The sequence below is a fragment of the Squalius cephalus genome, assembly GCF_949319135.1.
Source record: "Squalius cephalus genome assembly, chromosome: 4".
NCBI lineage: Eukaryota > Metazoa > Chordata > Actinopteri > Cypriniformes > Leuciscidae > Squalius > Squalius cephalus.
Window position 1 is genome coordinate 21,150,311 of NC_137125.1, and position 20,921 is coordinate 21,171,231.

At 42.9% G+C, this 20,921-nt stretch overlaps 1 protein-coding gene across 1 annotated transcript; it reads right to left on the bottom strand.

Moving 5' to 3' along the window:
* Positions 1–4,180: 4,180 nt before the first annotated feature.
* On the bottom strand, positions 4,181–6,360 carry LOC307157652 (uncharacterized protein; the record flags this gene model as incomplete). Its single annotated transcript, XM_079869582.1, has 2 exons — positions 5,956–6,360; positions 4,181–5,274 (listed from the first exon to the last, which is right to left on the bottom strand). The coding sequence occupies exons 1-2, from the start codon at positions 6,305–6,307 to the stop codon at positions 4,181–4,183; spliced, it is 1,446 nt and encodes a 481-aa protein (XP_079725708.1). The 5' UTR covers positions 6,308–6,360.
* Between the last annotated feature and the right edge of the window lie 14,561 nt (positions 6,361–20,921).

The following is a 20,921-nucleotide window of genomic DNA, read 5'->3' on the forward strand; positions in this document are numbered from 1 at the left end:
AAATGACACTCCCCCATGTCTCTCCTCTCGACAGATTGATTAGAATGTTGATCCATTGCCGCCGGCGCGAAAACCCAAACTATTGTTTGCGCATACACCAAGAAATTAGACGTTCTCTGACGTTACACTAAACCCTGTTGAATTTTCACATTGTTGTTTTTTCCCCCATTTCACCTTGCGTTGCAGTCTGGTTGACTTTGAATAAATAGGCTAGTATAATGAAATTTAAGACCTTCGTTTAAAAAATTAAGACTTGGACAACGGAATTTAAGACTTTTTAAGGCCTTAATTTAGGAACATGACATTTAAGACCTTTTTAACCCTCTGAGGTCTGAGCTGTTTTCTGGGCCCTGGAGGTGTTCTGACATGCTCTGACATTTCTGGTTATTTCTGTTACTTGTGACATTTTCATGGCTAAAGTCTAATTACACTGTATTCAGCACAAACTCTGCTACAATAATATATCAACAGCATGTATGTAAAAGTTTGTAGTTTTGAGATAATGACATTTATGCGTGGTTTGTGAAAATACAAAAAAAAATTCTCACTGAAATAAGGCCATGAAACCCCTACTGATTATTTCTTCACAAGACTTTTGAAAATTGTATCACGTAGCCTAGAATATTTGCTCTAAAACTATGTGAAAATCACCCAGACTGCTCATTCAGAGAAGACAATATATTGATTTAAAATTTTTACGACGTGTTTTGTGTGAGAAAGCTCTATGCGGAAGCTCATTAATATGTATGGCTTTTCTCACCTGAGAAAGACAAAGACACTCCCTAACGGCCCTATTAGGAGCTATCAGGCCCCTATCATTCTGAGCAACCTTGCACAATACTGTAAATGAGGAGATTTAAAAAAGAATGGCTTTTAGATTGTTTGATTTATTTACACAACATAATCCAAATAGACACAACAAATGGAAAAAAAGCACTTATTGAAAGACAGAGACTTGAAGATAGAGATGTTGAAGTCGGCAGGACTCAGTGGCATCTGGGCCCTGAAAAAAAAGTGAACATACTGATATCAAGAGAAAGGCCTGCACGATTTTGCAAATAAATATTAGATTTTTCTTGTTAAAATTGCTTTTTAAAATTCATAAAATACACACACACACACACACACAAATGTTTCCAACAATATATAATATAATGAACACCAGGTTTGTTGTGCCTTGTAGGCATAAGCTATGCGCAGTGCTGGGTAAAATAATAATAACAATAGATAGCAGTATAAATCTTCCAAAATATTTCAGTAACAACCAAGCTAGAGAAAAATATATTGATTATCATGTTACTTCAAATGTTTCCATTCGTTATGATGATATGAAATGAGATAATAGTAAAAACATGAAGCCGTTTGGTGTGTTTTGCTTTTCAAATTTTCAAATGATACATTCAAACGCGATCGCGCTGCAAAATCTGATACATTCAAACGTGATCGCGCAGCAAAATCTGATACATTCAAACGCGATCGCGCTCAAATATAAAACATTATGGTTACCATACATATCTACGTTTGACCAGATATCCACAAACACAGTAGGCTTAACAGTAAACACGGGTCTAAATATTATAATACTACTTTTACCATGCTGTGTTTTATTATAGAATATAAAAACATCCTCGTGTTGAACACGTATACAAGCACTGAAAGGTTGCCTATCATTCTGGTTCACATTTCATGTTTCTGTCTATATATTCACCTTTTTCACGGAACGCGAAAATACCCGTTAGGCTTTGCGCGTGCGCGTAGGCAGGATGCTCGGAACTTCCGGTTTGCGGCTTGACGCGTTTAAGTAGCCGTTATTGGACAGATCTCAAACGAAAGTTGTAAACTGTTTTACATCATTTTTTTTTACATAATGGCAACAAGCAATGTCAACATTAGTTCGCGGTGGCAGCACGGACTAGACTACTTAACGAAGACCGTAAAAAACGAAACTTTGTCTGTCCCTCATCCTAAGAAGCTGACAAGCGCCGCCTCCTGGATTGATGATATGAAACAATGGCCAGCAGTCACATATGTTGACATATTCAATTATCTTGTTTTGTCTGAGGGTGTTGACGGCGAGGAGCTTAGAAATTATAAAAGCACGGAAGCATACAACTATTTACACAGTAACAAAATTGGTCGAATTCTTTGCCATACTCATCAACAGTTCACATTCTTAAAAGCAGAGGTAGAGCCGAGTCAGACATTAAATAAATCCAATCACATTGCGTGGGTTATGATACAAAATAACGGAGTAGTGGAAACAGCTGGATGCTCTTGCGTAGCTGGCCCTGGTAGGTCTTGTAGCCATGCTGCTGCTGTGTTGTGGAAGGTGGGTATTTATAAATATAGTATATATCTATTTGTAAAATTTTGTTTATAGTAATAGCCGTCTGTATATTGTGTTCATTGTTTATGAATATATTCAGTACATATCTATGTCTTGCACTTATGCAACCTTGCACTTGCTGCTATTGCACTTCTGGTTGGATCCTAACTGCATTTCATTGCCTTGTACCTGTACTTGTGTAATGACAATAAAGTTGAATCAAATCAAATAAATAGAGCAACATTGCTAGTACAGTAAATACATTTAAATAGTCTGTTTGTGCAGCGTGATTCAACGTGAATAAATTATTTTTACACAACAATATTTAAACAATAATAAATGAAATTACAATACAATTATTTAGCTTTTAGTGCTAATGTGATAGTACTGTGCAATAAGTGAAAAAGTTAATATTTTGTGATTTTTGAAAGGTGCAGAATGCAGTGGTCAGTGGTATGACAGGGATATCTTGCACTGATGAGCAGCGTAGATGGAATGCAGGGACCAGAAGAAATCATGAACAGAAACGAATCAGCCAGATAACATTTAAACATCACAGAGCTGAGGAAGTATATGGTGCGTCATCAGCAAGGGAGGGAGAAAGGCTAGCACCTACACCATGCTATGACACACATCATGACTTCAGAGATAGAGTCAGTTCTTCAGATACAAAAGCTCTGTTTGAACTAAAAAATAGTCTTTTAGGAAAGTGCTACAATGCAAATGTACCAGAGCAAGCAGATGACATTGATAGCATAGAACTCCACCAGCCACATGGGGAGACTTTGACTTGCAGTAAATGTAAAGCATTTTACAGCAACTACATAGAGATGAACAGCGACCAGGCAGCTGTATTGGAGATTCAAACACAAAATCAGAGCTTGTCAGAGGTTTGGCATAGTGCAAGACAGATACGGATCACTGCTAGTTCAGCTAAAGGTGTACCAGTACGAGCAACAACAAATCCTGATAAATTCATGAGAGAGCATCTCTTCCCTACCTTTCGGGGTAATGCAGCTACAAAGTATGGGAGTGAGAAAGAGGTAATAGCTCGAAACCTTCTTGTCGAACAAGGTCTACAGGTGTCCCTTTCAGGTACCAGAGTCAGCCTGACAGAGCCATGGCTGTCTGCAAGCCCTGATGGCATAATAAATGGTGTGGAACTTCTGGAAATAAAGTGCCCTATCCTTAAGAACAACACCACCTCTCTAGCTGACCATTTTACTATGAATTATAGTGACATCAAAGTAGTTGATGGGAAGCCTGAATTACAGAGAAACGGAGTCAGGGGCTACTACAAACAGATACAATTAGGCATGTTTTGTACTGGGCTGAGAATGGCAAAACTACTTGTCTGGTCATCAAAGGAACAATAATAATTCTGATAAATGTACCATATGACGCAGAGTATTTAGCAGAGCAGGTTACGCGTCTCAGAGGCTTCTACTTCTCTGTGATGCTTCCTAGAGTAGTGGATGAATTCAATGCCGGACGACTCAAACTGAATGGCAAATACCTACAAAATGTCAGAAAATGATAAACTACTGGTAAAAAAGACTAACAAACAGTAAAACAAAAAGTGTATAGATCCAGACATGTAGGAGGAAAAAAATTCTGACAATGAGTCAAGGCAAGTTTTCAAAACCATTCTGAATTTATTTGAAATTAGTTCCTTGTTTACTGGTTTTGCCATTGTTAAGTTTCGTAAGGTAATTAAAACAAATAATTAACAAGTATATGTACATTGTAAACAAAAATGGAAAACATTGAGATTAGAAGATTTGTTTAGATTAAAAATGTGAAGTATTGTGATTAAATACATATGTACAAATTTGACTACATGCAGTGTGAGCATTAATTTTCTGCTTCACGGATCAGGTCACCATGCAAATTCACTAAAGCTGCACATATACGCAGAATTTGATCAATCTTTGGCATAAGGGTGATAGGCAAGGTTTGTGACAAAATCTTGTATACTTTCAGTCTCCTAATTGCACGTTCAACATGTATCCTTACATTTGCAATCCTGCGACTGCACGTGACTTTTTCTTCTGTCAGCTGTGTTTGGTTGGCGAAGTGAGGAATTATCAAGTTGACTTGTCTTTCATACAATAAATCTCTTATCAAAAAACCCCTATCCGCCATCACTTCATCACCCGGTTTGAGATTTTCAAGAATGCCAGAGTCACATGTGATAAATTTGTCGCTACAGCGGCCCCCATATGCTGCTGATATGAACATTACTAGACCACAAGGTGCAATAGCCACTAAGTATTTGATAGTGTTGCATGCATAGTAGTGGCTGTACGATTCAGACCTCGAGTCAAGGTTCCTTGGTTTTTGGATTTCACTTTCACTGCAGTCTAAGATACAGGTAACATTATGATAATGTTGCTTAAACGCCTCTGGTGTTGTGGCCCTTATTGTTTCTTTGGGGAGCCATGGTATCAGGTCCTTCAAGACTACAGCCATGGTGTCAATCCAAAAAGAAATGATCCTGCTCACTTGACTCACTGATATACAAAATCGAATGGCTAGGTCTTCTATCAAAAGGTTTAATTTCAGCTTCATTAGTGTGAGCAAGATCTGCTGTTCAACTTCAGTCTGGTATGCCTCATTCGCATGGGGACGCAGAACAGCTACAAGGGTATGAAATGTGTGGAGTGGGAGCCCGGTGTACAGATTTGAGTCAGAGTCGTTCATCAGAGTAAGAGGCTTGACTGTATCACACTGTGTTGACTGGTTTACATAAGTTACACTGTGTCTCTTGATATAACAATGCTCCTCGAAGATGTGGTCTTCCCATTGTGTACCAACAGAGGCAGAGTTTATAGATGTACAGGCATGGTCATCAACATTTAATTGCATGGGCGTGGGGACCGATGCAAGACTCTCTTCTCCAGGCCTCCCTTCATCATTTTCAGTGTGCTCTTGGTAAACACCAGCTCCTTTAAACAGACAAACCATTTTAATCTATGATTAGCTGGGTCATCATGTTATATTTCAAATGATTTTTTGAAAAATGTATACAATAAAAAAATTTAGTCAATCAATAAAATAATATATTTTAGAATATAATCATGCAGAATTTTAGTTTAGCACTAATACACTTTTAAATGGCATGTATGAAGTACCAAATGCTGAGTTTTTCCCACATTCTGTAATGGGCTTATAAACAATCACTGATAGGTATTATTTTGTGAAACATTGCTATTTAAGCTGTGATAAGATTTAAGATCTCTTATTGCTGCAGCTGCTCTTTGACTAAAAACATCATATACCTAAACTGTGCTGTATTGACACTTAAAGTGGAGCGTAAAGTTGACTCATTTGAACGATTCGTTATAATGAATCAAAACACTATAACACACGAGTGTAGGAGTCAGAATGGTTCATTTAAGAGCCGATGCTAAAGAGTCATTTGTTAAATGAACACACTTATGCTAAAAGTTAACATACTGAAGTGCTGAAGGAAACGCTGGTTTCTTAAAGACGTTTAAGCACACCGTTAGCAGCTACGCCATGAGAACTTTGTACTGAAAATACTGTATCCGTATCATAAACCACATTTCGATAATTGTGCAGATCCACACGTTAGCCTTGTAAATTACATTAATGAATAGTCTCACCTTCGTCCGGACAAGTTCGTCGTCTTCTCTTCTTCCTTAATGGACGATCGTATCCAAGCCAAAGTTCAGGATATGGATTTTCCGTTGTTGGTTGTCTGTCCACAAAGTGGAATGAGCAAACATGGATGTTACGGGGCGGAAATTTCAAATTAAGTGCTGCGAGCCATTTTCTTTTGCCCTCGTCGTCGGATGGCATCCTGTGGAATTTAAACGGTTTTGGACATGTACATTCCGCTCTTGTTGCTGGCTTGTGGTCGTAACACTCATTATCCAGAAGTTTTTTTAGCTTTCTGTAGCTGTTGTGACAGCCTTTAACGGAACAAATTCTCCCAGAGCCTCCACTATTTGCCATCACGAGTAACGTCGTCTAGCTGATGACAATTACTAAACGGAAGTTGAGAGCATCTTACCGGAAGTCGCTCACCGCTATGGCGCCCCCCACGGAGAAGTGAGGAAAATGGTGAATACATGTACATATATGAAATTAGGCTTAGTTCATGTTTTTACTCCAAACTCATTTCATAACATACATTTTAATCTGGCACGACCAGTTTAACATGTCTTACCTTAAAAATCTTCTCATCTTCAAATCGCGTTTGAAGTAAATCCGAGGCAAATTCAAGGTAAACAGCACAGCACAGCTTACAGTCGTCCAAACGCGATGAAAAGGAGTAAGTTACGAAGTCTCTGCTTCTTTGTTTTGAGGTGATGAGGGCGTTTACAGGTCTGCGTTTCTCCGCATGGATCATTTGCATGTCAATCGCTCGTGCGCGCGTAGGCGTGTTCAAATTAAATTTAATGAGGACGCGTTTAAGAAACTGTACATGCCGCTGCTTTCGTATGGATTACTTAAAAATAGAATATTTGTTTTTTATATAATTTACATACTTTAAAAATAGAGATTCCAAGCGTTGTATAGACATGCGTTTCAAGTCTGTGTGACAAACATTCGCTGAGTTACAGGTCATTTTCTGTCGCGTTTCAGAATGAGTTTCACATTGAGAGAGACGGCAGAACGCGCATCATGTTTATTTTCTTTGTTTTACGAAAAACACAACATTTTGTTTTTATTATGAGTGTACACAAATAAAAGAAGACATTTAACAGTTTTGAATGATGTACAATACAAGTATGTAAAATCAAAATCAACAGAGTATTTTGCACTGATATAAAAAAAAAACGAGCAGATCACGCCGGCGTGATTGCCGACCTCAGGGGGTTAAGACATTTAAGACCCTGCGGCTACCCTGATGCAGGTTTGCCATGGAAGAGTTTTGCTGGAATAACGACCGACGGAGCGCCATCAATGACAGGAAGGAAAAATGGACTGGTGGCACTTGTTTAAAAAAAACTGGAAGAGGAGAATATGGAGGAGGCCATTGCTCTGCACTGCATTATCCATCAGCAGGCCCTTTGCTGCAAATGCCTGAGGTTTGACAATGTGATGTCTGTTGTTGTGAAATGCATCAACCATATCAGATCTAGGGGCTTAAAGCACCGGCAGTTCCGTGCCTTTTTTGGACGAAATAGAGTCAGAATATGAGGATGTGCTCTACTTCACAGAGGTACGTTGGCTCAGTAGGGGAAATGTAGCTTTTCTTGTTGACATCACACAGGAGCTGAATGTACTGAACAAGAAGTTACAAGGCCAGGGGCAGCTTGTGAGTGCTGCCTATGACAATGTGAGGGCATTCTCCACAAAACTTGTGTTATGGAAAGCCCAGCTCTCTCAGACAAACCTCTGCCATTTTCCAGCATGCAAGGCACTCATGGATGTGGGCACACCATTCATTGGTGAGAAGTATGCTGATGCCATTATGAAGCTACAGGAGGAATTTGATCACAGGTTTGCAGACTTCAAGACGCACAGAGCCACTTTTCAAATTTTTGCTGACCCCTTCTCCTTCGAAGTGCAAGATGCTCCTCCTGTACTTCAAATGGAGCTAATTGACCTGCAGTGCAATTCTGAACTCAAAGCCATGTTCAGGGAGGTGAATGGAAACGCTGACAAGCTTGGACATTTTTTGAGAGAATTGCCACCCACCTTCCCTGAGCTCTCCAGGATGTTCAAGCGGACCATGTGCCTTTTTGGGAGCACATATCTATGTGAAAAGCTCTTCACCACCATGAACTTCAATAAGTCAAAGTACAGGTCCAGACTTACTGATGAGCATCTTCAAGCCACACTGAGGGTTTCAACCGTTTCCTCCCTCAAGCCAAATGTGTCTCAGCTGTGTGAGAGGAAGCGCTGCCAGGTCTCTGACAGCAAGGAGTAGGCAAGAGAAGCCTATGTTCTGAAGAACCGTTCGTGTTCAGAAGGAAAATTCATGTTCAGAAGGACAGCTCATGAAGAACCGTTTATGTTCAGAAAGGAATGTTCAAATTCAGAGGAACAGGTCATGTTCAAAAGAAACATTCATGCTGAAGAACTGTTAATAATAAAGATTGAGAAGATTGGATCAGCTGTGCTCCTTTTTTTTTTTTTGGAAAACTTGAAACACTTTTTTTGTGGAATACTTGATGTGGCCCAGCCTGACCCAGACTCTACCTCCAGTGGCCCCCGGGTAAGTTGAGTTTGAGACCCCTGATTTAGATCATGTTGTTAACCATGAATAAAAAGCATAGACGACATCACTTAGTTTGCTCGACGGTGCACAAGGCTAAGCTAATCTTGACCAATCAGTGATCTACAGTGTTTACACGTCACATTTTAGTATCAGTACGGCTTGCTTGGATCCTCAACCGAGGTACTACTATTTAAGCAAGCCGTACTGAGCTGTACCATGCAGTGGAAAAGAGCCAAAGCGTGCCATACCATGCAGTGGAAAAGAGAATGTCAGCACTGTTTCATCTGGTTTAAACTAGTTTAAATCACAGAGACATGTGTGTTCTTTGCTGAATTCAAGTGCTTCTCACTGAATCTCAAAGTACTGTTTAGTGGTCGCGTGATCGAGTAAACGGATCTGCTCTAGTAAGCTATCACTGTGCTGCTGTTTTGAGTCGAGCTGATAAATGGTCAGTGTGGCATGGTTCAAAAGAGTAGCTCCGTTCTGCTTTTGGTGCATAAATATTATATCGAACATTTGTCAAACTTTTGTTATAATTATATCAAGAAATTATATTGCGACAATTACTGTTTTAGCACCCAGCCCTAGTTATACTGTCTTTCAACATACCCTCCCTGGTGTTCAATTAATGTTTATTTGGTGCTATAACTTGTAGTAAAGAGGAAGAGATGATAAGATGATCTCCATGCTGCCTCTAGAACTGAGGCACTACAGCAATCTGTCACGCCACATTAAAGAGTGTCAAAATGGTATTGTTGGTCGGCTTCAAAGATAAAGTTTGACGATGCAGACTCGCGATCTTCGCAGTAGTGAACGCGCCTGAGAGAAATGCACATTTCATATGGATTACATAAGCAGAAAGCAGTCTGTTTTCTATAGATATATTTCTCAGGTCTGTGAGGCAAATAGGCTACCTTATACGCTGAGTTTCGGTTCATTTATGAGACGAGCTCCAGTTCACGTGCCGGCGCCTCTGTGTCGTGATTATCTATTGTCTGCTATATTTACTTCTTTTTTTTTTAATAAATCCAGGCAATTGATGAAACATTGATTAAAATTAAATAAAATTAATTTAAAGTTTTGACTGCAAAAGTCACTTAGGCTACATAACGCTGGAATTGCCCAATTTTCAATAATTTATCCTCAACTAGTTTTGTGGTGTAGGAGTACAAATTTTTTAAAGTTAACTTCAAACTAGATGGTAAGGTTCGTAGACAAACTTTAAGTTGGCTTGAAAAAGCCTAGCCAGAAAGTTTGAAAAAGTTTTAAACTGTTCTAGCATGGTTTAACATGATTTACCATGTTTTTCTAGTATGGTTTACCACATTGCTAGCATGATTTTCCATGTTTTAACATGACCATGGATGGTTGGATGGATAGAACAAGATTAGTTATAAAGAAAGATTAGAGATAGAAAGAAAAGAAAGAAAGAAAGATTAGTTATAAAGAAAGATTAGTTTGAAAGAAAGAAAGATTAGTAATAAAGATTAGTTGAAAATAGTTAGAAAGAAAGATTAGTAAAAAAAAGTAAGATTAGCGAGAAAAAGAAAAAGATTAGTTCGAAAGAAAGAAAAAGAAATATTAGCTAGAAAAAAAAGAATGAAAGATTAGTTCAAAAGTAAAAAAGAATGAAAAAGAAAGATTAGTTAATAAGAGAGAAATATAGATTAGTAGAAAGAAAGATTGGTTAGAAAGAAAAAAAGATTAGTAATAAAGAAAGAAAAATTTGTTAGAAAGAAAAACGTTTGTGTTTCGGTCGATTTTCATTTTTGCCCAAGAGCACAAATGTGACGACCACTTTTTTTTACGACCACTTTGCCTGCTCGAATCATGCCCTCAATTATTTTTGTGTTCAAATTCCAAATGCCATAAAAGTCACCAAGTTTCGTATCATTCCGATGAAGCTGTGATTTAAAAAAATTCAAAACAGAAAATTGTCCAGTTAGTAATGACCGAAGAATATAGGGTTAAGCTGTCATCAGCTTTTCAGCACATGATTAATGCTAACCAATGAGAGTGCTGGAATAGCTGTTTGTTCTGGTCCTGACGGTTTCAAGTTCAACTCGTATCATTCCCGCCTGATTGCGGGATTGCTGCCTTCGGTTATGTGTTGTATTCCTGAGGTAATTTCTGTGTTTTCTCTTAACATTTGTGGGGGAAAATTGAACTTGGTAAATTAGTTCATTGAAGATCAATGAGTTTCAGTTGTTTATTTATGGATTATTAGTTGTAATTTAATTTAATTTAAACGGTTAAAGGTTATGAGGGCCGAATATAGCCACCTCAGCTTGTTGGTACGACAGTGAATGGAAATTCAGTTGTTTTTTTCACGTAATTTAACCTTTACTACTTAAACAACTGCATATGATTTAATTGTGTGCAATTACAATACAGTCAAATGTTCTAATTTTGAATTACATTGCTCATTGCTGTTTGCGTGATGGTCTATCCATGGCTGAACATTGGGGAATTAATGACTAGTTTAAAGGTTGTATCAGCGATTTCAGGCTCAAAAATAAATGATCACATTCATCTAATCTTTCCTAACAATCCGCTAGCTGCCCGCCCCATAAGCAGGTCGTCAATAAAACGCGTCTCTGTAGGCAGCCTAGGCTCTGAGATCTGCACACAAAAACAATTGCTTTCACCATTACTCAAGACCAAAATAAATAGTGTTCCAACCAATCACAGACAGGGGTGGGTGTTTTCGCGTGCAGCCGTCATAGGCAGCCGTGCACGAGCGCAAAACCTCACAACACCCGTAATGACCACATTTGTTTTTTAATCTCCAGAATCGTTCTGGCCAGAATAATTTCCTTCCAAACACCGAAATTACCTCAGCAATGAAACACACGAAGACAGTCTTTGTGTGTTTCATTGCTGAGGTAATTTCTGTGTTTTCTATAAAAATCTGGAAATTTAAACCTGGCAAATTAAGGATAAATTCACAGGAATAAATTCAGTTTTAACATATATTAACATAGAAACAGTTATTTTGATTTGTAATAATATTTCCATTTGATTAAATGTATGTTTTCATGACCTTATTTGTTTTTAATCTCCAGAATCGTTCCCGCCTGGTCTTTGATTAACTTTACGTGTTTTATTCCTGAGGTAATTTCTGTGTTTTCTCGCTGAAATTAATTGTTAACTCTATTTGAGAAAAGAAAAAAGAAAACACATTATTCTCAATTTATCCAGAATCTTGCTGCTGTCTGATGTGGTGTGTATGTTCAGTCTTGATGTATGTTTTCATGACCACGTTTTTTTATCCAGAATCATTCCCGCCCTGGGGCCTGTTTCAATAAGGAGGTTCAACCAACTCTGAGTTAAAACTTGAACTCTGAGTTGACTTACCCTGAGATGGGAAACTCTGAGTTTTTGGTTTCAGAACAGCTGAAATTAGTTAGTTCAATTAACTCTGAGTTGACTGACTCTGAGTTAAGCGCGTGCACCACAACTATAAAAAGCCATTATCAATGGAGCGCAGATATTATGAGTCACCATGGCAACAGCGCCAGACAAAAAGAGGTCTGCATATTTCTCACCAGCAGAACTGGATGAGCTTCTGCAAGCATATGGAGAGTACGAACATTATTTCGTTTATAAGTTTACATTTTAATTGCTGTTATACAGTGATGGGTGTAATTAATTACCAAGTAATCTAAATACTGTAATTTAATTAAAGGGATTACTCTTAATTCTTCTGTAATTTAAAGTTAAATCTGATGTAATTGTATTAGACTATAGAACAATTCTGTATAGGCTATTTAACATACATTTTTAAAAGTTATATTTTTAATGTAACCTTCTCCCTCTACACACTTTGGTCAATTCAAGAATAATTCATTCAATTGTATATTGTTTATTTGAAAGCATTAAAAGTGCAGTTTCTTGTCTCTCCTTGTATTGTTCAAGTGTTTAAGGTTGACATGGGATTTAGTAATTAGTAATAAGTAGACCAATAAATTCTATAGATAGTCATTATTACATTAATCTAATTACACTGTTGAAGATGTCATTTGTAGTTAGTAATACAAGTAACTTACCCAACTGTTATAATATCAGAGGTGAAACTGGAAGAACAGTGTGTTATTCAACCTAATTTTAATTTTCATGTAGGTGCAATCCTGCAGGTATTAAAAGAACATGGCAGCAGCTGAAAATGAAATATAAAAACATAATTCAGTCAAGTAAGGCTTGAGCATATCATGGGTGTAGGCTACCTTACTTTACAAACATTTGATATATTAAATAACTAAATAGCATCCAGTGTCTAGCAGTGCAGCAGCATTTTTGGCTGAGGGAATTCCTGGACGGACTTCAGAGCCAGTCCCAAAGATCCAAGGGCCTTCATAAAATGTAAGATGTTTACATATGTGTTATTTTTTATATAGGCTATTTTTGATATTTCCATTTATTTTTACTTTGGGTTAGGATTTTTGTTGGTCCCAACAGATTCTGATGGTAATATCTGTCTTTTGGAGCCTCCTGTCCCAACAGAACCCCAGGCAGTTGTAAGACTCCTACTCAATACACCAGAAATTATGACAAATAGTGTTATAAAGTGTACTCAACCAAATGCTCATCACATGGGGATAAAGAGTTTCTGCTGCCACAGAGAGGCCTACAGAGGTAATGTTAACATTATGTGTCTACACATCAAACAATCTACACATTCAGATTATTTCACATTTTATGTGGAGTAGCCTATAGAATAAGTTTAAATCTAAGTATAAACAGGTATTCTTATCTCTCCCCCCGTCCCCAGAGTGTGGAAGAACAGCAGGAGGACAGTCCATCAACTTATGTTGCACAGATGAACAGTTCAGTGATTTTCAGTAAATGCCACAGTTTAATTCTGTAGAATTTGTTTAGAACTACATTATGTAACTCTAATCTACTACTGTATTTTCAGTTGCCAGTTAAAGAGTTATATAGACTTCATCTTATAAAAAAAAAAAAAAAAAAAACAGCAGTAAAAATAGCAATATTTTATTTATTAATAAAAGATTAATTTTATTAATAAAAATGTACTGAAAGAATGAATGAGGTGTTTAAACACCACTTCCACTTTAAAAAAGGGGAGGAGACCGAAATAAACTCTGGGTTTACCGAAGAAAACCTGCTCCCGACCAGGTTAGGTTCACAGAGTAAGTTACCATGGTAACTGACTTTGAGTATAAGTTACCTCTCTTTCAGAAACGGGCTTGACTTCCTCTGCTTTCTCAGGTTTAACATTCCTCCCATTCTGAAACAGAAAACGTACTCGGTTACTAATGTAACCTCGGTTCTCTCTAGAAGAGGGAACGAGTATTGCGTAAGGTTAGCTTACGCATCGGGAAAGTCTTCTTTCTTCGAGATCTGAAGCCAAAAAATTATCCTTAATTTTGTATACATTGTCAACGCAGTGCAGCAGCCGACAGACCTAGGCAGGCTGTATAAGCGTGCTCATTGGCTGCTCGGCGGCAACTGCTTAAGCCTATCGGTGAGCGCTCTGAACGCGGCAACCAATGAGGGCGCTTTGCGCCCTCCACACCCTTCTAACCGTCAGAATGGGTGTGGCCAGCGTGTATATATTCAGCGCTCATAGGCTAAAATTCTGGTTTTCGCAGTCTGAAGCGCAAAAGCTCGTGGCGCGACACAGCAGGTTACGCAATACTCGTTCCCTCTTCTAGAGAGAACCGAGGTTACATTAGTAACCGAGTACGTTCTCTTACGAGAGGTCTCTCGTATTGCATAAGGTTAGCTTACGCATCGGGAACCCTTTGTCAACGCCGTGTGCGCCGAGCATCCAGCCCATGAATCCCAGGGAAACCGGGGAAAACACTCTGCTGGGAAATGTGGCCGGTCGGAGAGACGGGCCAGCGCAGTACAGGCACTTCATGCAGCATATGAAATAGAGCGGCGCGGCCGGTCTATAAACATAACAGTACAAACAGTAGGGCCGGCAGAGCGAGCCCATACAGTACATAAGCACTCATAAGGGTAGGAGAAAAACGACATAGTCGGTCTCACATGAAGGGAAAAATTCCCGCGCGACAGAGAATAATACGGGCGGCCAGCAGCGCGGGCCAGCACCGACAACAGCGCGTAACGGGAAATAGGAAACAGAGCGGATCGGCCGGTCTGAGTCAAACACTTCACCCTGAGTATAGTACCAGAATAGCGCCAGCATATGAACGTAGTCTGCACACGAGAAATGGGCAGAGCATACATGTCACTTATGCTGACAGTATTTTTGCCTGTAGGGCAGGAACTTCCAGGTTATAAAACCTCACGAATGTTGACGCGGAGGCCCAGCCCGCCGCCATACAAATACCGTGATTAGAAATTCCGCTGGACCAGGCCCACGACGAGGCCATGCCTCTAGTGGAGTGGGCTCTGATGCCCAGAGGGCACTGCAGGTGTCTGGAGGCATAAGCTGCTGCTATCGCATCCACTATCCACCTGGACAAGCTCTGCTTCAAGGCGGCAAGACCCTTGGTGCGTCCGCCGAAGGAAACAAAGAGCTGCTCTGAACGCCTGAAAGCGGCGGAGCGTGTGATGTAAACTCTCAGCGCCCGGACAGGGCATAGGAGGTTATCACTGTCCCCACTATCGGATGCTGGCAGAGCCGAGAGGGAAATAACTTGTGCCCTAAACGGGGTTCCAATCGCTTTGGGGATGTAACCGTGTCTCGGTCTGAGAATGACTTTCGAGTCATTCGGCCCGAACTCAAGACATGCAGGGCTAACAGAAAGCGCGTGCAAATCACCCACTCGTTTGACTGAAGACAGAGCTATCAGAAAAACGGTTTTAAGCGACAGATACTTTAGATCCGCGGATTCAAGCGGTTCAAAGGGAAAAGCCTCTAGGGCCGCTAGGACCAAGGACAGATCCCACGAGGGAACCGAGGGGGGCCGCGGGGGATTCATCCGTCTAGCTCCTCTGAGGAAGCGGATAATGAGCTCATTCCTTCCCATTGCCCGGCCGCGCGTCGTCTCAGCGAACGCTGCAATAGCGGCCACATATACTTTGAGCGTGGAAGGGGATCTGCCCTTTTCCAACAGCTCTTGTAAGAAGGATAGCACCCGCGGGACCCCGCATGCGCGCGGATCCAAGTTTTAGTAGCGCACCATTTAGAAAACACCGACCATTTAGACGCGTAGAGCCGTCTCGTGGAGGGGGCTCTCGACTGTGTGATCGTGTTCACGACCCCTTCTGACAGGTCAACGGGTATCCGTTGATCACCCATGCATGCAGCGACCAGCGCTCTGGATGGGGATGCCAGATCGATCCACCGGCTTGGGAGAGGAGATCCTTTCTCACCAGGATCGGCCATGGGGGTGAGTGCGACAGCCTCACTAGCTCTGGGTACCAAGTTTGGTTTTCCCATCGCGGGGCTATAAGCAGCACTGAGTGGTGCGTTTCTCTGATCCTCGAAATGACCTGTGGCAACAGGGAGATCGGAGGAAAAGCATACAGCGGGAGGCTGGGCCATGTCTGGGACAGCGCGTCCTCGCTCTTCGAATAAAACTTCGGGCATTGAGCATTGTCTTTCGACGCAAGAGGTCGATTTCCGCTCTGCCGAATAGGCGCCAGAGAAACTGGACTGTCTGGGGGTGCAGAGACCACCCCCAGGGAATGTTGTCCCTGGACGGTCTGTCTGGACCGACATTCAGGTGGCCCGGCACGTGCGCGGCTCTCAGCGAGCGCAGTGAGCGGTAAGCCCACACGAGAAGGCGTTCTGTCAGCCTGCACAGATTCCTGGATCTGACACCGCCCTGTCGGTTCACATAGGATACCACGGACGTGTTGTCCGAGCAGACTAGCACATGGTGATCCCGTATGAATGGGAGGAAGCGCCTGAGCGCGTTCTAGACCGCTATCATCTCCAAACAGTTTATGTGGAGGCATTTTTCCCGGTCTGACCATAGGCCAAAAGCCGGTTTGCCCTCGAACAGAGCGCCCCAGCCTGAGGTGGAAGCGTCCGTCGAGATAACTTTGTGGTGTGAGATAGCTCCCATTGTCACTCCCCGCTGATACCAGTCGGCCGCTAACCAGGGCTTCAGAGCTGAAACGCAGCTCTGAGTCACTCTGATGCGAATACCGCCGGAAGCCCATGCTCTGTGAGGCACTCGGGCATTCAGCCAGCATTGTAGCGGGCGCATTCGTAAAAGACCCAGCCGAAGCACTGCTGCGGCTGAGGCCATACAACCCAGTAACCTCTGAAATGTTTTGAGAGGTACGGTGCTGCCCGGCCGGAGGGACGCGGCCAGGCGTCGAATGCAGCGCGCGCGCTGTGTCGACAGGCGGGCCGTGTACTGATATACCTGACCGTCGAAGGCGAATCTCAAGAATGGCCTGTGACGGGGTATTATCTGGATCTGAAAAGCACGCGTCTTTTAGATCGAGAGATATAAACCAGTCCCTCGGGCGAATTTGCGCGAGAATTTGTCTGGTTGTGAGCATTTTGAACGGTCTTCTCATAAGAGCCTTGTTCAAACGTCTCAGATCCAAAATTGGTCTGAGAGCTCCATCCTTCTTGGGAACGAGGAAATAACGGCTGTAAAAGCCCGACTCGCTCATGGAAGGGGAAACCGGTTCTATAGCCCTTTTGCACAGAAGTGTAGCTATTTCTGCTCGAAGTAGATGTGCTACTTCCCCATTCACTCTGGTCTCGATACGCGCTTGAAAGCGCGGAGGGCGGCGAGCGAACTGCAGAGTATAGCCCTGTTTTACTGTGCTTAGCACCCGTTCTGATGCGCCTGGAATAGCTTCCCACGCTTTTGCGTGTGCAGCCAGGGGCAGAATGGCCTCCGGGCTCCGATCGCCGCGCATCGCGGGCTCGAGAGCTCGAAACGGAGGGGCGGGCGCGGCGCGCGCGCTCTTGGTGCTTAGATACGGCGGATCGCACGCAGCGATAGCTGGCCGTTTTACACACAGTGTCCCGGTGGCTTTAGACGGGGAACATAAAGTGTGAGGCGCGACGCGCGATGGCGGCGTCGGGGGCGAAAATGTTCGTTAGTATGTGTGAGCGCTCGAGGGCGGGCACAGGACTTACATTCAGGGGCGGGCGCGGCGCGCGCGCTCTTGGTGCTTAGATACGGCGGATCGCACGTAGCGATAGCTGGCCGTTTTACACACAGTGTCCCTGTGGCTTTGGACGGGGAACATATAGTGTGAGGCGCGATGTCGGCGTCGGGGCGAAAATGTTAGTTAGTATGTGTGAGCGCTCGAGGGCGGGCACAGGACTTACATTTAAAACATGACCGGTCGTGCGAGGCCGTGTGACAGAGCGGGCAGTGAGTAGGTGTGGGCACGGAGAAGTGGACACGTGACCTACTTTTAATACTAAAGCGGCTTTTGCCTGCTTCATGAGAGTGGGCTCTGTGAGAGACACGGGATGTATAGTGCTTGTGTACAGGGGTGAGCACAGAAACGTGGGCACATTCACTGTACTAGAAACACATACGGCGTCAGCCGTGCAACCAGACATTATGCTCTTTTGAAATTTCTCTGGGTTGCCGTGAGAACGGCGGATGCGCGCAGGCGAGCGGGTAGATATACCGGCTCGTTGACTGCGAGGTAAACAGCTGCAGTAGCCGTGGCAACGGGGACTGACAGAGCGTTAAGCTTCGACGGTGGTCCAGCCGCAGGGCTGCGGGATTTAACCGTCTTTTCTTCTCTCGTGTTTAGACGCTCAAAAATACTCGAGCACCCTGAGAAGGTGTGGTGCGAGAGGCGGGTTCGCTTTCTGTAAGTAAGAAAGACTGGCCGCGAGCTCGGAGAAGCAAGCAGCATAAATTTTTATCTGCCCCGAGAGCTGGGATCGAACGCGGATTTCCCGCATGAAAGCGTATGATTCTGCCACTGAGCCACAGGGGAAAACACATTAGCTCTCAGTTAGCGCGAGCATATAAAAAGCGACCTCATGTGTCGCGTCGGCGTTTGTTTGCAGGCGTGCGTGTGTTTAAAACAGGCTCGTTTACTGCAATAGTAATATTTCCAGTCGCCTGAACTTAAGAGGGGACTGAGAAATGTGTGAGGATTGGCGGTTGTCCAGCCGTAGCGAGACTAACACACTCTCTTCTCTTTTCGCCGGTGAGTGAGGCGCGCACGCTGAACGCTGCTCGTGACCGTCCGCTTTGTCATCCCTTGAACGGCGCAATCTGCGCGGCCCAACGAGGGAGAGAGCGGGCTTGTTTTCTGTATGTAAGAAAAACTGTCCGCGAGCTCGGAGAAGCGAACAGCATAAACTTTATCTGCCGCGAGAGCGGGGACCGAACCCGGGTCTCTGGCTTGACAGTCTAGGATTCCGCCACTGAGCCACAGGGAAGAATACATTAGTACTCGGTTAGCGTCATCATGTCTTGTGACGGCGTTTGCTTGCAGGCGAGCGTGTATTTATAACAGGCTCGTATACTGCAATAGTAACAATTCCAGTCGCCTGAACTTAAGAGGGGACTGAGAAATATGTGAGAAATGGAGGTTATAGTCCAGGCCACGGCGGGACGAAAACACTCTGTTCCCCTTTCACCGGTGAGTGACGCGCGAGGACGGAGTAGCTTTCTTGTAACGTAAAGAGAGCTCCAAGACCGTCCGCTCCTGCCATCCCTTGTGAGCGGCGCAGTTTGCGCGGCTCGAACAGAGGGAGAGGAAACTCGCTCCGAGACCGTCCGCTCCTGCCATCCCTCGTGAGCGGCTCAGTTTGCGCGGCTCGAACAGAGGGAGAGGAAACTCGCTCCGAGACCGTCCGCTTCTGCCATCCCTTGTGAGCGGCGTAGTTGCACGGCTCGAACAGAGGGAGAGTACGGGTATCTATCACATTCATTCGCCTCATCTCCTGACGCGGCGGCGGCGCGGGCGAGAGCCGGCGGTTGAGCGGCCGGGAGGGAGAGGGCGAGAGAGAGCTCGAGGGAGAGGTTCCGGCGAGCTCCTCAGTCACAACAGTCTCCGGTGGTCGCTGTGGTTCTTATTGCGCGGCCCGAGGGACAGGCGGAGCGACAGCTTGGTCGAAAGCTTCAAGTCGAGCCCGCAGGGATCAAGTCGAGCCCGCAGAGCAAGAGTATGCTCTTTTAGAATACACACAGAAACATAGCAGGCACGGATGGCTGAAGGCGGCGAAGACGGCCGGCTTCCTCAGGCACTGTCCTAAGCTTGCTGGTCGCTGGTTTCAACGGCGGCGGCTCTCAAGATCCAGCGATGCGAAGAGCGTCGCTGAAGACAAGAAAATCAGAATTTTAGCCTATGAGCGCTGAATATATACACGCTGGCCACACCCATTCTGACGGTTAGAAGGGTGTGGAGAGCGCTCACCGATAGGCTTAAGCAGTTGCCGCCGAGCAGCCAATGAGCACGCTTATACAGCCTGCCTAGGTCTGTCGGCTGCTGCACTGCGTTGACAATGTATACAAAATTAAGGATAATTTTTTGGCTTCAGATCTCGAAGAAAGAAGACTTTCCCGATGCGTAAGCTAACCTTACGCAATACGAGAGACCTCTCGTAAGAGAACTCAGAGTTTCCCTCATTTCAGGGTTAACATACTCAGAGTTTTCACTTAACCTCCTATCTGAAACAGGCCCCTGGTCTTTGATTGCGTGTGTTTTATTCCTGAAGTAATATCTGTGTTCTCTCCAGTCTTCAGTGTCACATGATCCTTCAGAAACCATTCTAATATGCTGATTTGATGACCAAGAAACATTTCCTATTATCAATATTGAATATTGATAATATTTTGGTGGAAAATGCACAAGTATCATGCAATAAATAAAATTATAAGTTAAAAAAATTATTCATTTGTCTTACAAAAGATTTTATTTCAGATAAATTATGTCCTTTTAAACTTTCTATGCATCATAGAGTCCTGAAAAATAAAATGCATCAGTGCTCACACAAACAAGCAGAAAAAGTTTTCAATGTTATTAATACAAACTATTATTAATGATTGAGCACCAATAATTATCATAATAGAGCATCAAATTGTCACGGTTCATAGATCCAATAGGTGTGTTCGACATCGGCTGCGGCTGGATGCACCCGATCGGCGAGAGTAGCCGCGTGCAGGCGGGGAGGAGCTGCAAACGGAGACGTGAAGTCGGACACTTTCTGGTTCCCGTGGTGACCGCTCACGTGGTGTTTGCATACTTTACCACAGCTGAAGTGAAATAAATGCAATATTTGCCCAATAATAGATGTTTCAGAGACATTTTCATTCAATACTTTGTACTGCTTCATACAGCGTCTGTTTGAACAAGAATAAAGTTCAACATAAGCTACTATCAATGAAGTGGAGTCTACGTTTTTTAATCAGTTTTAATTTGATAAACATGACACAATATAACATCGAAACGACATGAAAAGAGTGTTTACTGTTATAAAAAAACTGATTTGAGAGCTTTAGAGGAACTAAAGGT